Genomic DNA, 18,517 nt, shown 5'->3' with positions numbered 1-18,517 from the left:
TATTTGACTATACACATGCCTCTCTACGCAATGTAACTGAAAGAACTTTTGGTGCATGGAAACGTATATTCAGAATGCTACGACAAGGCATGAACACTATGAAATTGACATGCAGGTGAAAATAGTAGCTGCTTGTCCGTATTACATGATTTTTTGCGTGAACACTAAAGCGGTGATGGAATATTCATACGAATGTGAACATAATAATATAGCTATTCATGAAACTGATGAATAATCGACTCAGAGTAACAATGTAACTTCATCTTCTCGGTTATTTAATCTGGAAATGTATGCTCGTCGTGAAAAGATTATTCGTACAATGTGAGAAGAATATATTAAAGAATAACTAGTTCGAAATATCTTATTTTCGTTGAACAATTAAAAAAATTCAATATGCTGGTCACGCTAATGGTGAAAGCTACCTAGTATAGGATTATATTTTGACCTTTTTAATTATATTGGGACCATTTCAATTGCTCATGAATATGTTGTAATTATTTCATTTACTACTAATTTATACTATTTGTCCACTTTGCATAAGACATAACTGTTGAAATATCAAAAGATAGGCTAAAAAGAAATAAGGCACTAGTATCCCTCAATTTTGACAAAAATTGCTACGACACACGTTATTTCTTCCGGGACCTATTACCTCCTAAACTATTTTAAAGTGTCATAAATACACCCTTCGGTGCTAAGGTGGCACAGAAAGTGCGCTCACTGTCTTGGAGGCACACGAGAGGAGAAAATAGGCTAAATTTCTAATTAATGTGGACACATGTCCTTTTTTAATTGGACACTTTATAATTAATTAGTACACATAATTAATTAACATTAAAATTTAAGTTGACATCTCTTGAATTAATTTATTTTCTTTCTTTGTGAAATAGAGTCAAATTTTATTATTTTTTAAAAAAAAATTGGAAATACAATTAGTTTTCTGGGGGAGGGGCCAAATAATTCGAACTCAATCGTCAAACCGGATTTTGGTGTTCTATTTAGGCTTGGTTCGAAGATCAAAATTGGTTATTGGGAAAAAAAAAAGTGGTTAATTGCAAAATGGTAGCAGATTTTGATCATTTCAAAAATGCGGCAATTTGTGCAAATCTGTAATCAACTTCACTAAGGGGGTTCAATAATATAAAAGATGAAGCTATAATGTGGCAATTGATTAATTGCTACAACTTCATCTTTTATATTTTTGAACCCCCTAAACTCTTAGGATATTTTTACTCTTTTATATTTTTGAACCCCCTTAATGAAAATTCTGGCTCCGCCACTGAATAGGACTCCGGAAAAGGTAAAGTGTGTCTGTAGCAACTTTAGTCAAAGTTGAGGGGGGTATTAGTGCTTTATCCCAGCTAAAAATAATAATGCTGGCATGGTATATCTCTCTAAAGGAAAATTGTCTTCGGTAAGATTAAAGTAGTAGGATCTGGAATAAAATCACAATACTAAATGAATTTAATTAAGCACATTTTTGTCATAATTTTGTGCATATAATTTGACCTAAGCATGATAAATAGAAGCTAATGAACATTGAATTAATGAGAAACCAATAAATAAGAACACTATAATTGAAAAAAATAGTTTAGAGAAACGAACTAAATAATAAGTACAGTCTAAATTATCAACATGTTGGTTTTTTGTTGCCTTCTAATTGAGTTCGTCGTTTTCCCTTATTTATTAGGGGGATTTTGTCTCTCTCGAATGACTAGTACAGGAAATACTTATTCAAGAGAGAAACAAAGTCCCCCAAATAAACAAGGGAAATACTAGTAGTTTTAAGCACTTAGTTTTAAAATTATTTTTCGTCCAATTTTCACCATAATGGCATTTTCTAAAGAAAATTATGAACGTTAAGTTATTTTATGACTAAAAAAATAATTTAATAACTTTCTTTGCAATAATATTACAAGTTCGGTAATCTTTTGTGACATTAACTCGTATAATTCAAACGGAGAAGTGATTGTACAAAATTACTTGGATTTATAGTAATTTGTTATTACGATGTGTTTAGTAAAATAGTGCAAATCTATATCTATATTCTATATATAATATAAAGCTAAAGTAATGATAGAAAGATGATGTGACATGTCTCTTTGGCCAAAGATCATATTCATCCCTTTTCTCCTTTTTTTGGGCCCTTTTCTACATTAAAAATGTTAAAATGTAAATATCCCATAAATTTTCAATTACAAATTCTTGATTATAAGCTTTAAATAACACTAGAATCTACACAATAATGTCTTGAGTTTCTTAAGTTCCTATCTTTATTATAATCTTTAAACCTTAATTAAATCCTCATAGAGTTAATATAGAAAGGGAATGAAATATTAAAGACACTAGTTTAGAATGAAATATTAAAGACACCAGTTTTCAAAACCTTCAATTCACATTTATTTGGGCAAAGAGGGACATCATAAGTCAGAGAAACATGTTTCGACTATCCCTAAAATAACGTTTCGACCCTTTGTCTCCGTTTGAGGTTATGTCGGCTTCTCTCTACACTTTCTTCAAAAATCAAAAGGTACCATCTACACTTTCTTCAAAAATCAAAAGGTACCATCCACTCATGATCAACATTTTTCTTTTTCTTTTATGTTACTTTGAGTTTGTAGTATTATAGTTCCTTTGATTTATGGGTTTTCTGATTTCTGTCTTCTTTTCTTCATGATTGCTAAGTTTTACATAACTTGAATTTTCTTTGCTTGTAATTTTACTTCTATTGGTTGAAAAGAGAGAAAAAATTGGATATAAAATTCATCAGTGAATATGTGGATTATGAAGCGGTAAGCCGATGATGAAGCGGGATTATAAGTGCTTCGAGACTCAATATAATAGGGTGCATCCTTCTCCCAATTTGTCCTCTATGATAGTTAACAAAGAAAGTAGTATATTACTATCATTTCAAAGTATTTTCTCCATCTTTTGAATATAAGAGTTTGATCTCTTAGTCTCTTTTAATTTATGTTTTCCTCCTCTCAAGCATGATTCGGAGTCACAAGTAATTTGAAGTTGTGACAAAAATATCCTAAGTTCATCATTTCTTGCACTAATAAAATGACTTTTTTCCCATCCAAATTTATGCTACACACTCGAAGGATGGGTAAAAATTAGTGGACAGTTCGGAGAATTGGCCGTAGGAAACCAAATGACGGAATCTGATGACGCTGGTCCTATGCTGGATGCGGATTTGCCTCTGGACAACGTGCATTGAAAAGTCTCCAACATAAGGGACTTATTATGGATTTCTGCCATATGATGTCTACATGCGATTGTGGCGGCTATTACAGGGAAGGAAAAATACAAATATATATTTTTATATTTGTTATCATTCGATCTTTTCTGATAATTATTTACTTGGATTCAAAATTAATAATTTTATCTGATGGGACTGACTTGTATATTCTTTATTACTAATATATTAGCTTCTCCCCATAACATAGTGTTGTTTATGCACTTCGGGAAGTAGGAGGGACATTTTTCACTTGTCAGTACGTTAGTTAAGCAGGATGCCACGATTTTAAGTGCTACTATTGTTATTACTCTTTCAAATGTTGATGGAAGGATCAACAATCCGTAGTTATTTGCATTATATCTGTTTTTATAGGTGTCATTCATGTATTAGCTATCAACAAAGTTGAAGCTTATGTTAAGGGCATTATATTTGGCGAGAGAAAAAAATAGAAGACGAAAGTGAAAGGAAAGAGAACGGCAATGAGAAAAAAACAATGAAAAGATCTATGAACCACATCAATATCTTTTTTATTTTGTTTTTAATTTCTTTTATTTTTCACCTAATAATTAAAGCCCCTTTCATGAATTTAAGATTTTCTTTAAGATTTCAGAGGATAGAATATTGAGGAAATGAAAAACAAATATTTACCATTCAAATTGAAAATGAACATAAAATAACATTTGGTTGTGGATTACACGGAGTGATGTGAACCGAATGCATTTTAACTCACGTATTATTAATTATTTTGTGGAGTTTCTCTTGCCGAAAATTTCTTTTTAGCTGATCCTAAATGATGATATATTATATAATTTATAAAGTTTAGTTTGGGTTGAATCGGTCATTTTGAAAATTATTTTTCAATAAAATTCATTTCTTTCTTTGACAATTTTATGAATCTTTGTCTTAAGCTTTCTCCATCGTATATATGCAACAAGAAGTTTAAAAAGCAAAGTTTGCTAATCACCTTAGTTTTTCCTCATCTTATGTGATTTTTGTCTTATTATGATGTGTCCTGGCCCTCCATTAAATTTATGTTCGGATTTTTATTATATGGTTCCCTTATTGTATCACATATGCCGATTTGATTTGATTTTTCCTATTTAAACTAAAATGCTTCTCGACAAAATTTTGCCGTCAATACTTTTATACACAATATAATAATATTAATGTCATTCATATTTTGGTTTATTTTCTTATGACCGCGTGAAGCACGGACAAGTACACTAGTTATGAATATAAGCATAAAGAACAAACAACAGCAAATACAAAGCATAAAATTTCTATTAACATACAAACATTAATGATACAACAAATAGAAGAGCTTTAATTGAATCGAATCGAATCACCAAATAGTATTAATTGCATCACTTTTCCTCTTGAGAATTTTGTTGCGTTAGGTTTAATTATTCTACTTCAATATATTAAATTGCATTATGTTTTGAACTATTCTGTTATCAACTTTCCAATTGCATTCAGATGAACGAGATTAAGTGAACTTAGTTTGGATACACATTGAATTGAATTAAATATTCATCTTGTAAGAATTTATTTTTAATTAGTGAGAATTTAGATGAAAAAATATGTAATAAAGCTTGAAGATTGGATAATTTAATAGCACATAACTATCGAAATATGGTATCCCTTCAACTTATATAATTTGTTTGATAACCTCAATATCCATATATATACTCGTCACCTTATGTATACAGTACCCCTTATATGTATTATGTAAAATAGTATCAATTGGGCAAAGTCTTAACTTACCTCGATCCGAGTCAAGCTTTAACCTTCAAAATAGCTTTATCACATCTAGAATCCATCAACCAACTCAAGTTTATTCAAAACGATATCAAATGTACAAGCTATTGAAGTGAATTTCATAATTTAATAGATGGTCTCGGTCAAAGTCAACAACGAGCCCACATGATCAAACTTGACCAAATTACATGTTCGGATTATCCATGATCCGACGAGACCGATATTATAATTAGATTTTCGACTAGATCTCATTTAGCTAGTTCAAATCAATAATTTACCAATTATAGGGCTTAGTTCAAAAAAATTGAAATTCCACCTTAAAATTCCATATTTTTATTATATATATCAATGGATAATCATGGTATAATCTCACAATAGTGTTTAGGACATTTACACTATGTTTGTAGATTAAAATCTCGTTAAAATTCTCTTAAAGCGAGCTCACCAAGTCCAAAAATGATGCAAAACCCTTATATATCGAATATGTAACAATTTATACCCGATGAATCATAAAAATGTGACACCCTCATCACATTTGTGATCCCGCAAATGCGGTCAAGTTCTCTGCACAAGCGAAAGATACCAGTTCCCGCACCATCACAAAAGCGACATAGGCCTTCGCAAAAGCGAATGACAATCCTTGACTGACTCCGTAATTGCAACACAACCTCCCCAAAAGTGGACATTCATTAATCCCTAAAATTCGCAGTTGCAACATGGTGATCGCATTTGCGATGCACTAGGTTCATATATGCACCATCAATGTTTTAAGCTAAAAAATATGTTGAAATACTCGAGCCCCTCAGGTCTAATTAAAACCATAGCAACAAGTCCCAAAACATAAATGGGAAGCAAGTATTCAAAACGAAGGGTGAGTTGTATAATAAAAAGCAGCCTGGTGCACTAAGCTCCCGCTATGCGCGGGGTCTAGGGAAGGGAGGACCACAAAGGTCTATTGTACGCAGCCTTACCCTGCATTTCTGCAAGAGACTGCTTCCACAGTTTGAATCCGTGACCTCCTGGTCACATGGCAGCAACTTTACCAGTTATGCCAAGGTGAGTTGTACAGTATTCTTATTATTATGCTTGAACTAAAGTATTTCTTCGTCTTGCCTTGTTGCATGCCCTTTTTTTTTGTCCCACAAACTGATATTGCATGAATCAAACACTATTCAGTTGTACAAAGCAGTAGGAAGTCTTATTGACAATCCAAACTGGAAAGTTATCACGCCAAGAGACTTCATGAAATAGTGATAAAGCTAACTTAGCTAATCTAAGGTTACAAGTATTAACACGCCTACTTATATATATAAAGGCTACATCATCTGGGTAATGATTAAGATGCCAAATATCTTCACAAAGAGTAATCACATCCCAAGTAGGAGCTGTTCTTCTGTTGAGCATTTGAGTTATTATTGATAAGTCTGACAATATTCGTATGCTCTTTCATCCTTGCTCCATCGCAATTTGGATTGTTTTCCGAATTGTTAACGCTTCAGCTATAACGGCTTTTCCAACAAAATGAATTGGACTACCATAGGCATGAAGCACATTACCATCAGCCTCCAAAGTTACCGTTGCTATACTTGCTTTTCGAGTATTTGGATTCACACCTGCATCAACGTACAGTAACACACTTTCTAAAGGAAAGGTTAGTGAAGTTGGGTTAGTAACATGTCGCTCCTGTTGCATAGAGCTTGCACTTGTTGTTTCACCTATAAACTCATGAAAGTCAGATAACGCTTTTCATAGGATTTCACCATCACACCATAACGAGGAACTAAACACGTAATAATTTCTAGCTTTCCAACGCATCCATAAAATAGATACTGATAATTGCAACAAAATATTAGTATCCGGGAACTTTTTAGTATCTAAATATAGTTTATACCACCATGCTGAAAAATCCGAAATAAGGTGCAAGTCAGGCTAAAGGATAGGACTGCTTTTCCATGCCTTAACATATCTTGAACATTAAAAAAAATGTGTGCTCTAAAGTTTCAGGTTCGATACCAAAAATAGGAAACGTGGAATCTATGGTGTGCATTCTCTTTGCAATAATGTTTCCAACCGGTAAAGTATTTAAGATACATTTTCGTAAAAAGTGTTTCAACTTGTTTTTTTATCTTCAAGGACCAAAGATGATCCTAGAATGACTTAGCAAAATATAGAGAACTACTTGCGTGTGTCGACTAGCCAAATTTCTATCATTTGATAAGACTAGTTTTGCAAGATGATAACCGGACTTCATGTCGTGGTTAACAGAGTTTGTAAAATTCCAAATAAGCCTATCATTGCTAACAAATAATGGAATAAATAGAATAGTTTTGACATTAACCTCACTAAATAACATATTCAAGAGTTGGATGTTCTAAGAATTAGTATCATCATCTATCAAATCTGAAACTTTTAAGTTCTATGAAACACCACTAATCATACTAAATGGAAAACATGAGCTTTCTCTTGGCAACCATGGATCCTTCCACACTCTCACTGATGCACCATTGGAGATGTTTCATTGGACACCTTTGAATAATAGATCACGTCCGCACAAGATGCTTTTCTAAACCCAGGAGCTAGACCTCTGAGACTGTACATGTAACAGAGACTCATTTGGAAAATACTTACTCTTTAGCACTCGAGAAGCTAGCAAGTCAAGCTCCATCAAAATTCTCCAAGCTAGTTTGGCTAGAAGAGCCATATTAAAAGCTTTTAAATCTCGAAATCCTAAACCACCTCTAAATTTTGGTTCACATTATTTTTCCCATCTTTCAAAATGCATTTTCCATTTCTCATCATTTTGACCCCACCAAAACTAGGAAAAGATACTAGTGATTTCTTTGCATAGTCCATCAGGCATTTGGAAACAGGATAATGCATAAGAAGAGATAGTGGCTAAAATAGATTTTAATAGGACCTCCTTCCCAGCCTGACTCAAGAACTTTCCTTTCTAACTTTTTATTTTAGACAAGGTTCTCTCTTTTATGAAAGACAACATTTCCTTTTTTGATATTCCTACTACAGCAGGCAATCCTAAATATGTCCCCCTTGTACACAATTTAATATTACCAAGTGAGGAAAATATTCTTGATTTTCCTCCTCTATAGTAGTTTTTTGCTAAAAAAGCTTGCAGACTTCTTAAAATTAATCGCTTTACCCGAACACTTTGCATATGTATCTAAGATAGACTTAATTTTATAAATACTACTTATATCAACTTTACCAAAAATAAATGAATCGTTTGCGAAAAACAAATGTGAAACTGAAGGTCCATTTCTCCCTAACTTCAAGCCTTTTAAAGTCCTCGTTGCTTTGCGAAGTGTAGTGATATAGTCCTTCCACACAATAAGAAAAAAATAAGGTGATAGAGGGTCCCTTTTGTCATATTTTTTTCTTTCCCTTTCCTTTTATTCTTTAATAACCCCATAAATTCTTGAGCCAACACAACATTATCAATTATTTGTCATTTTCCTACAAAGGCTGCTTGATTTGAAAATATTATCAAGGGCATTAATGGCTTCATTCGCCGCACTATAATTTTAGTTATTAACGTATATAGAGTGGAGCACAAACTAATCGATTTAAACTATTGGACAGTGGTAGATGTCTTGATTTTAGGCATTAGAGTAATTAATGTTTTGTTCCAAATAGGCAGAAGGTGACCTGTCTAAAAAAACACACTGAACCGCTTGACAGATATCATTAGAGATTAATGGCCAAAATTGCTGAAAAAATAAAGGGTCATTCTGCCCACATCAGGAGCCTTAGTAGGGTTCATTGTAAAAACAACATCTTTTATTTCATCATTAGAAACTACAGCAAGCTGGTCTTGATTCATGTGATCCGTAATAGAAGGAATGGAGGTAGAAAATAGTTATCTCTAAAAGCTCTCAATTTCCTTCACTATACCAGGTTTATCAATAAATCCACTGTCCATTGTCATTTTCCAACCCTTTAATAAGGTTCCTATGCCTTCTTTGGACAGTAGACATATGAAAAAAGAGGTATTTTTATCGCCCTCATTTAACTATTGAATTTTTGATTTTTGCTTCCCATAAGTCTCTTCTTCCTTATAAGCTACACTCGGTTCTTTTCTTAACTTCAGAATAAGAGAATGATCGGGACCAATTGGATCATTTTAAACCACATTAAGCTGATTTTTTAAGGACTTAATCTTTATTTTGGGTTCGACTCACCTCTTTTGCTCCAATCAAGCAAGACACTTCTACATTTTCTGATCTTTGAACTAACCTGAAATTGGCTATCCCCATTAAATTGAGTTCCCCAAGATTGCTCAATTAGCTCATGAGCATCAGAGTTTTCTACCCATCTCTTATCAAAATAAAATCTTTTTCTCCACCTATCGTGAAAACCATCAGTTGAAACAAGCATTATTACATGATCTGATTCATCATTTTGTATATGCATAACAACAGCCTGATCATATTTCAGTCTCCACTCAGGGGAGACCAAGACTCTATCCAACCTGTAACGACCCTTCCTATTATTATGAAAAATGTAGGGTCACCACGCCAAATAGAACCTTCCCAAAGGTAAAACGAGCTAGTAAGAACTCGATTTTGCAAGCTTAAGAGCTGAAATTTGACTTGCTTGTGATTGTTGTTTAATTTTAATTGAGTTCGTTGGCGGGTGACGTAGGAAATTAGAACTCCGTTGGAAATTCCGAGGCCATGGGTGGATTTGAATAATGTTTTTTATGTCTAGGTGCATGTTTTGTTTGTGTTTGTGAGGCCTCGGATTAAATGTGGAGTGAAAGGGGGGAAAACTAGACAAAGTCGAGCTTACTGCAATGGCGTACCGCTGCGGCGGTGGGCTGATTGCTCCTAGCAGCCAGCCATTTCTCTTGTGGCCGCTGTGGCGGGCGATTGCTCGCTACGGCGATACCGCTATAGCGGTGAGCGAATTTTTGTTGGGTCCGCTATAGCGGTCACTTGGCCGCTATAGCGGGACCGCTGCAACTGTGAAACGGTCGATGGGGGGACAGAATCCGTGTTTTAAAGACTTAGTCTCATATTCTTTATTCCCCAACACAATTCCCCACAAGCATCTAAGGTGAAATTTCAAGTTAGGGCAAGAAAACTCTTGAGATGTAAGTTTCATTTATTCCTTCCAACCATTCCGTATCATCTTTATGATTATCATCACTCTTATGGGTCTTCAATGGTGGAATTGTAATAGAAACCCTAGAAATTGTTAAACCTTCTAAACTTGATGGGTTATAGTTATTATCACTTATTTATCATCACTTATTTATCATCTAGAGTCTTGGATTAATTTCTCTTAATCATGAATTGAATCCTTAGAGCCATAAACTAAGTGAATTGAGACCTAGGGTTCTATAAAAATGGTATCTTGATCATGAAAACTGCTTGTAGTAGGAATATTGATATAATATTTTTATAATTTGATGATTAGTGATTACTAGGGCACCTTGATAAGTTGCATTACACCTAGAAAATCATCCACCCATTGGAATAGGGTAAAGGGAAGGGTATGCTTGCATTGGTACTTGGGATCTTAGATATTGTGACTCATTGAGCCTTCTAATTTTAGACTTTGAGTGTTCTGAGGCTTTAAGGAAAGGAAAAACTGTAGTGGAGTGACTTGCGTTGTTGCAGCTCTACGTTTGAGGTTGGTTACGGTCTACTTAAGTTAGACTTTGGTTAGTTGATTGTATATTTTATGAATTCTTTAGGAGAAAGCATGTCTAGTTTTCATGCATGATAGTGTGTGGTTGAATTCCTATGTGAATGCGATTGAGTGATTGTGTAGGCTTCGTGCCACTATTCCTGTGTGTTAAATCTGTAGTGGATGTGTTTGTGATGAGAAGCTAATATAATCTTCTCGGTGATATTGTGATATGAAATGGTGACTTAAGCATTGATAATGAGAAGGTAAGAAACACTGTCCTGTTAAGAGGTATGGGAAGGCACAAATGTGGCCTAGGTTATGGGCTCGTGGTTCGAGGTTAGTTCCAGAAACAAGAGGTGTATTGATATGGCCTATGTCTAAGGTTCGTTCCGGAGCAGAGGTTTATGCTCGGGTCCGAGGAGTGGATCCGAAACGAGTAGTACATGGACACCATGGGTCCCCTGCAGGTCATGACTACTGAGCAATGACATCAATTAGCATGTATGTACAGTGAGTATGGTTAGTGTGATAAACTTATTTCCGTTGTGGCTTCCGTTGATTGTGATTCTTGATATCTTGGTGACTTGATTGTGATTATCCTTGGTTGACTTGTTGTGGTTTATTGATATTCGTGTCTGTTGGCTGGCTTGTTTATTCTATTGATTTTATGAGATATGCATGATACTAATCTTAGTCGGCCTATGATATCTACCGGTACATAGTGTTTGTACTGATACTACCTTGCTGCATTCTTTTGAGTGTAGATTGTGATACAGAGACTGCTACCAGCCCTCACATCTAGCGTTGAGGACGTTTGCTGACAGATTTAGGGTGAGCTTGTATCCATGCCAGGCCGCCCGAAGATCTTCCTCTTATAATGTCTTTTCCTATTCTGGACATTATGGATATTTATTGGACAGATTTCATTCCTTAGACATTTTTTAGATTAGAGTCCTGGAACGATGACTTTCGAATTTTGGGGATTTTGTAATAGTTAGAACTTCCGCACTTATTTCAGTATTTTATGGCAGGACTTATTTTGTTTACTTGATGTTTGAATGAGTAATAACGGACTAACTTGATTAATATAAAATCGGACTTGAATGAATAGATAATTGTGTGTTGGTTTGCCCGCTAGGAGTTGGTGTGGATGCTAGTCATGGCGGGTTGGATTGTGACACAACCTTTCCTGGATTACACCTCCATTTATTTTATAACATGACCACGCCCAAGGTTTCCCTCGATACCCAAGGTCTACTACACCTAGCTCATAGATAAAGTCTCTGAAGTCCCTAAAGGTTGACAAAGGCTTACTAGTTCCCCCTGATTTTTCTGTCATGTCAATAATGTCATTGCAATCTCCTAAAATTATCCAATTATTTGCCCAATCCATAGACCTAGCAGTCAACTCAAACCATTGCTTTTTCCTAATATCTCTATTTGTGCTAGCATAGACAAATACACAGAAAAAAAATCAATTTTCTTTTCAGCATCATGAATCAAGTATTCAATAGAATAAGATGAAGAGAAGATGTTGCGTACCTCAAGTTCTTCATTCCAAGAGCCCCGCACTTTTCTAACCCAAAAATAAATTTTTGGAACCAAACTAACCCATTAAAAAAAAAAAAAAAAAAAAAAAAGAACCTAAATAGGCTTTACGCACAGATTATGTGTGTAAAAGGACCAAAGTGTACATTTACACTTCAGTCCTTTCACGCACGGTGCATTCCGTTGAAGTGGCTTCCCCCCCCCCCCCCCCCCCCAACCTTCATTCTTTGGAAATCAAACTCAATTAAGCTTTTTTTCATACTTTGACCGAAAATTAGTGATGTTTCAAAACACCGGAATATAAATATTTTATATAGAACTTAATATTTTTTTTGTGTACAATAATATCGACTCATTACATCAAGTATACATATACATTTAGATCGTCGTTTTAGAGGTTGTAAAGTGCTCCGAAGTAAGTTTGAAAACTCGTTATACATATACATTTAGATTGTCGTTATAGGGCTCTAATTAATTATGGACGTCGCACGAGTTATTATTAATCGACAATAAATACTAAAATAACTAATTATCATTAAAAAAATAATACCCAAAAATATATATCATATTAACATAAAATGTACATTTTATTTACAAATATACAATCTCCTAAGGCCTAAGGATCCTCCTAACCCCACCACCCTCACTATCATCAAGATCCTCTCTCCTCCTCTTAATGACAGGATGATTTATGGCATGATCATCCTTTCTTCCCTTATTCAGGCCATGGGTGAAAATATGCTTCCTGTGAGAGACGGCGGCGGTCTCCACCTGAGTAGCCTCAATAGATGCCTCAGGACATAACTTAATCGGAGGAGACTGGACCACATGAGCAGAAGAATGAACCTGAAATAACATATAAACAATTTAATTTAGATTTATCATAAACTAAACATGAAATAACATATAAACAATTATTTAATAAATTATTTTTTTGTAAAAAAACAAACCTGTGTGTCGACGGCCTCCTGAGATGGCTGGTCAGAGGGCTCCTTAGCTGGCTCCTCAACGGTCTCCTGAGCGCTACCCGGAGTTGTAGCTGGAGATGGAGACGGGTCAATCTGAACGGGCGGAGACGGGTCCACAGGCGCAGAAGAATGAGCCTATAATACATGTAAATAATTTAGTTTAGATTAATAAAATAATTAATTAATACATTATTTTATTATAAAAAAACATACCTGTGTGTCGACGGGCTCCTGACATGGCATGTGAGAGGGCTCTTGAGCGGCCCGCGGAGCCGGAGATGCAGATGGTAACGTAGGACCGGCTGTAGAACGAAGAAAGTAGTCATCGAAAATAATATCCAAGTCCTCATCTCCGTCTCCCATATGTAGATCACCAACTGGCACCTGTGGAAATGATGACCAAGGATCATAAGGTGGGACCATCTCTAGCGTATATCCAGGTCTCTGTGAAGTCGACGGCCTGGAAGAAGAAGTCGACGGGATATCTGTAGCCGACGGAGCCTGACGACCTATATCGTCAAGCTCATCTACTAGACCTCTGCCAGCCCGATCACCTCTGCCAGCCCGACCACCTCTATCAGCCCGCCCACCTCTATCAGCCCTACCACCCTTAGGAACACCCTCTGGTACATCCTCATCGACACGATGCCACTCCTGTGCCTGTGTCATACCAGTGTCGATAAGATAAACTATCCGTGCTGCATATGCCGCTATCTCGGGGTCGGTGGACTCCGTAAGGGGAATACTCTCATGGCGTATCATCAGAGTCATCCGTAGCTGCATATATTTGCAAATTTTAAGAATTGAATAAATTCGTAAAGTAATACATAATAAGACGATGATTGAAAAAACTTACTAGCGCCTCATACGCTCCTGAGAGTGATGCATATCCTCGGCCATCAGGACGCGACGTCGAGGGGTTGGCAATCAAGGAGCGAGTGATATGCATGTACCACGTCATGTACTCATGGACCAGAGTGTCATGTCCGACCGCCGCTAGAGTCGTCATCCTCGCGTTCTATGCATCGACTTCCTGGTGCATACGCACCCGCCATGCCGCACTGTCGATCGAACGCTCGTCCCCGGTGTAGTGGGTGTGCTCCCAATGTGTAGCCGCGGGTATGTTCTGCACATGCCCAAACTTCCGTAATACGCGATCGGGTGCATGATGCTCAACGATGTCCATATGGATCAATGGACACCGTGCAGTCCACATGTGCTCACCAGCCCTACAAAACGCCGGCAGCTGACCCAAAATCTAATCATACGGCGTCCATATGAAAGCCTATAAAAGGAATTCAACTAGTTAACAATAAAAGACTAACAAAAATAACAAACTAATGTTAAATCAAAAAAACTTACCTCCGGCGCTTTAACTGATCCCTAAACGGGAGAATGACATGGTCCGTCTCCACACCTCTGGTACGGCCTCGCGACCATCTCCGCGCGTATGGCATATCCTCAGCAACATAGTTATAGGAGGGTGAGCAACTATGGGCCGAAAAGGTCTCAACCTAGTCCACACCCATATCTCGTCATAGTTATCAAAAAAATTATTTATCGGTCGTCGTATTTCGAAAAAATATATTTAGTGTTTTATCTACACACACTTAAATATATTACACGAAGAAGAGGGCTAAATGCAGCGACCTTAACCCTCTCGCCCATAGAGGCTCGATCAAATCCTCTGTACATGTAAGCCAGGACAGCGACGCTCCAACTATAACATCCGAGCTGGTCTAAGTCCTCAATAAAGAGCAAATACCTAATGCTCATATCCGCACCCGACGTGTTCGAGAACATGATGCCCCCGAATATGATGAGAAGATATAAGCGAGCACGTCGGTCAACATCAACCTGAGGCGTCGCCTCGCCGATCGGATGCTGCAGATCTACGAGGCGCAAGTGAGCATGGAGGGAGGACCGCAACAACCGACTCCGTCCACGCATATCCCTCTGCAGAGGCTCGAAACCAGTGAGCCTAGCCAACTCCTGGCGATACGGCAACATCTCCGGAGGCTCCACTCTATACAATGCCTGTCCATCAATCTGTAGACCATAAATCACCTCGACATCCTGCACGGTGATGGTAGCCTCGCCAGTGCGGAGATGAAATGTATGGGTCTCCGATCGCCAGCACTCAATCATGGCCGTCACTAGAGCCCTATCGTGCACAAGCCGACCAACCTCGATGCACCGGTAGATACCGCCCCGACGTAGTATAGCTATGACACGGGGATATGGGGGAATAGCCTCTAGAATATCCCCGCCGACTCCCCCCGCACGGGTACGGACCACTCTACTAGAGGATACCGGTGCATCCCATACATACTGGGACCTATGCTCATGCTGTAGATAAAGTACCTCTCTGTTGTCGAAGGGTCCCGGCTCCATGGTGGTGTCCTATCTATTTTAGGCATTTTAAATTAATCATTAATACATGAAGTAAGGATTAAAGTGGTATATTTTTTACGCATTTTAAATTAATCATTATTTTTTTAATTAATCTCTAATACGTAGTATTAGTTATGTAATCTTTTACCAAGAAATTATACAAAGGATTGAATCCTAAACTAACGATTTTCAATTTCTAATTAGCAAATAAATAAATTAACAATTAAAGATATAAAGATTAATAATTAACAAATCAAAAAATTAACAATTAGCTAGCAAACAATTAGCATATAATTCATAAATAAACAATTAACTAACTAATCAAATAATAAAAATTTAATTAGCATATAATTGTTAAATAAACAATTAACTAACTAATCAAATAATTAACAAATTATTAACAAATAAACAATTGGCTTAACAAAAACTAAATAAATAATTAGCTAGTCTAACAATTGAAATAACTAATCTAACAATTACCAAATACTAAATAAACAACTAATAAACAATTAACAAATTAACAACAACTAAACAAAAATTAAAAATCGGGCTGAAAACAGCCCTTTTGCGCGCACAAAAAAAGTGCGTAATTTTTTTTTTTTGTCCATATCCACACAATAGTAATGCTTAGGTTAATAAATAAACAATTAACAAATTAACAAATGAACAAAAAAAAAAAAAGGAAAAACGGGCTGAAAAACAGCCCTTTCGCGCACAAAAAAAGTGCGTAAAAGTTTTTTGTTGTCCATATTCCCACAATAGTAATGCTTAGGTTAATAATGTAATAGAAAAATCATAGTCAAATACATAGATTGAAGCTTTGATTTTGAGTTTTTGAATTGAATTATACGCTGCTTTATTGCGAAAAAACTTATTCCTAGACTTCAATATACCATTTTTGGGTTGGAAATCAACAAGAAAACGATGTTTTTGATCGCGTGGGACCTCGGAAAGGGACTTTTAATGGCAGATTTTCATTTTTTTTTCAAATTCGGGGGGACCATTGGGGAAGAAGAATGACTCGATATATTTGCCTCTTTTACGCACAGATTCTGTGCGTAAAAGAACTTTAGTGTAAAACTACACTTTGATCTTTTTAAGCACAAAATCTGTGCGTAAAGCCTATTTACGTTCTTTTTTTTTAATGGGTTATTTTGATTTCAAAAATTTATTTTTGAATTATAAAAGTCTTGGGCCCTCATTCCACAAATAAAGTAAGTCCACCATAGAATCCCACCAGATCAACAATACAAGAGTTCAGCATCCTAGTTTTACATTGGAGCCACTGAAGTTTTTGTTGTTGGTTGTTGGTCTCAAATAAAATAATACATTTAGTTGAACCCATGATATTGCTAGGATATTCACCATATTTATAGCCAGTTTGGATAAGGTTATTTTTCCTCAAAAATATTTATTTTTTTCAATAAGAGCTTATTTTAAAAAAAGTAAGGTGTTTGACCAAGCTTTTAGGAGAAAATAAGTGCTTTTGAGGAGTAACAGAAATAGTTTTTTCAGAAGCTAAAAAAAAAAAAAGCTTTTATCCAAAAGCTCTTTTGAGAAAAATACACTTAGAAACACTTTTTAAAATCTTGGTCAAACACTAACTGCCGTTCAAAAGTGCTTTTTAAATTAATTGGCCAATCACAAATTGCTTTTCGCCAAAAGTACTTTTTTGAAAAACACTTTTTAAAATAGGCTGATTTGAGAAACTTGGCCAAACAAGCTATCAGTACTCCTTCTATTTCAATTTAAGTGTCTTACCTTTTTTTTTTTTTTTTTTTTATATATATATATATATATTTAGTAAGTTGAGAATTCAAACATCCTACATAACAAGTTTATAACCACAAGATTGCAGGACATTTTAGTACTACATTATAAACATTTTTAATTTATGACCACAAGATTTAAAAGACTTTTTTAAACTCTGTGCCTAATCCAGGGGTGGAGCCACCCTATGCCAAAGGTGTTTATCCAATCACCCTTGGCCGGAAAATTATATCGGGTACATAGGTGAAACTTGGTAGATTTAGGTTATATATCATACACTGAACACCCTTGCAACAATTGTGCGCTGCAGCTAAGTGGTTTAGGTGGATCAACAAGAGTCACTCGCCATGGGTTCGACCCCCTGCTTTGGCAAATATTTAGGTTTTTTTTAAATTGAAAACAAAGCTTGTTTGACAAGCAACTCAAAGGCTAAATTTATGCTGGCACTAGGTCCAATCCCACCTTGTTTTAATTATTCCATTTAAATGTTTGTCTTAATTAAATTAGAAAGATTGAACTACCTGTTTAATTTTTTTCTTATGAGAAAATTTGATAATGAAATTATAGTTTCAATATAAACTTTAAATTAAATTTTAAAAAATTCTTTGTGATACCTGAAAGAATTCGATTAGAATTGCCAATATTTAAACTTATTGGTGTTTTTCACATCGCGTGAAGCCAAACAAGGTTTCTTGTTATTTAAAAATAAAGTACGTTTGAGTTGATTTTTTATTACTCAAGAACTATGTTTAAAATTTATGCCGCTAAAGGTCCAATTCACCTTGTTTGAATTCTTTTGTTTATTATCTTTTTTTACCTTCAACCTTGTGTTTTAACCACACAGGGATTTTTTTCTTATGAGAAAATTTGAGTGAATGAAATAAAATTTTCAATATGAAAATTCAAAAAACATTTCAAATTTTAATTATTAGATAATGCTATAAGGACAAATTACAAAGGAAATGGCCGATTAGAAGGCCAATATTTAAACTTATGGCCTTGGTGCCCAAAATTTTTTTTCATTTTTTATCAAATGTTTTATTGCTAATTTGTTTAAAACATTATTGTGACTTATAATATTTTTATATATAGTCTCTAAATATATAAATTGTATTTTAAAAATCTTAAAGATTGTATGTCCGAATTCAGGATAAAAATAATAAAATTTGACTCTCGAAATTCAAAT

General features: G+C 35.3%; 2 protein-coding genes across 2 annotated transcripts; both read right to left on the bottom strand.

The window, feature by feature from the left end:
- Positions 1 to 12,808: 12,808 nt before the first annotated feature.
- Positions 12,809 to 14,448, bottom strand: LOC132067023 (uncharacterized). The gene is made up of 4 exons (XM_059460189.1): positions 14,024 to 14,448; positions 13,381 to 13,944; positions 13,150 to 13,302; positions 12,809 to 13,045 (listed from the first exon to the last, which is right to left on the bottom strand). Exons 1-4 carry the CDS (start codon positions 14,174 to 14,176, stop codon positions 12,809 to 12,811), a joined length of 1,107 nt encoding a protein of 368 aa, XP_059316172.1. The 5' UTR covers positions 14,177 to 14,448.
- Positions 14,359 to 15,315, bottom strand: LOC132067012 (protein MAIN-LIKE 2-like). Its single transcript, XM_059460184.1, has 3 exons — positions 14,791 to 15,315; positions 14,530 to 14,681; positions 14,359 to 14,452 (listed from the first exon to the last, which is right to left on the bottom strand). The coding sequence occupies exons 1-3, from the start codon at positions 15,313 to 15,315 to the stop codon at positions 14,359 to 14,361; spliced, it is 771 nt and encodes a 256-aa protein (XP_059316167.1).
- Between the last annotated feature and the right edge of the window lie 3,202 nt (positions 15,316 to 18,517).

Source organism: Lycium ferocissimum, chromosome 1 (assembly GCF_029784015.1).
Source record: "Lycium ferocissimum isolate CSIRO_LF1 chromosome 1, AGI_CSIRO_Lferr_CH_V1, whole genome shotgun sequence".
Classification (NCBI taxonomy): Eukaryota; Viridiplantae; Streptophyta; class Magnoliopsida; order Solanales; family Solanaceae; genus Lycium; species Lycium ferocissimum.
The sequence above is the reverse complement of the archived record's forward strand: the minus strand, read 5'-3'. Positions and strand labels throughout refer to the sequence as shown.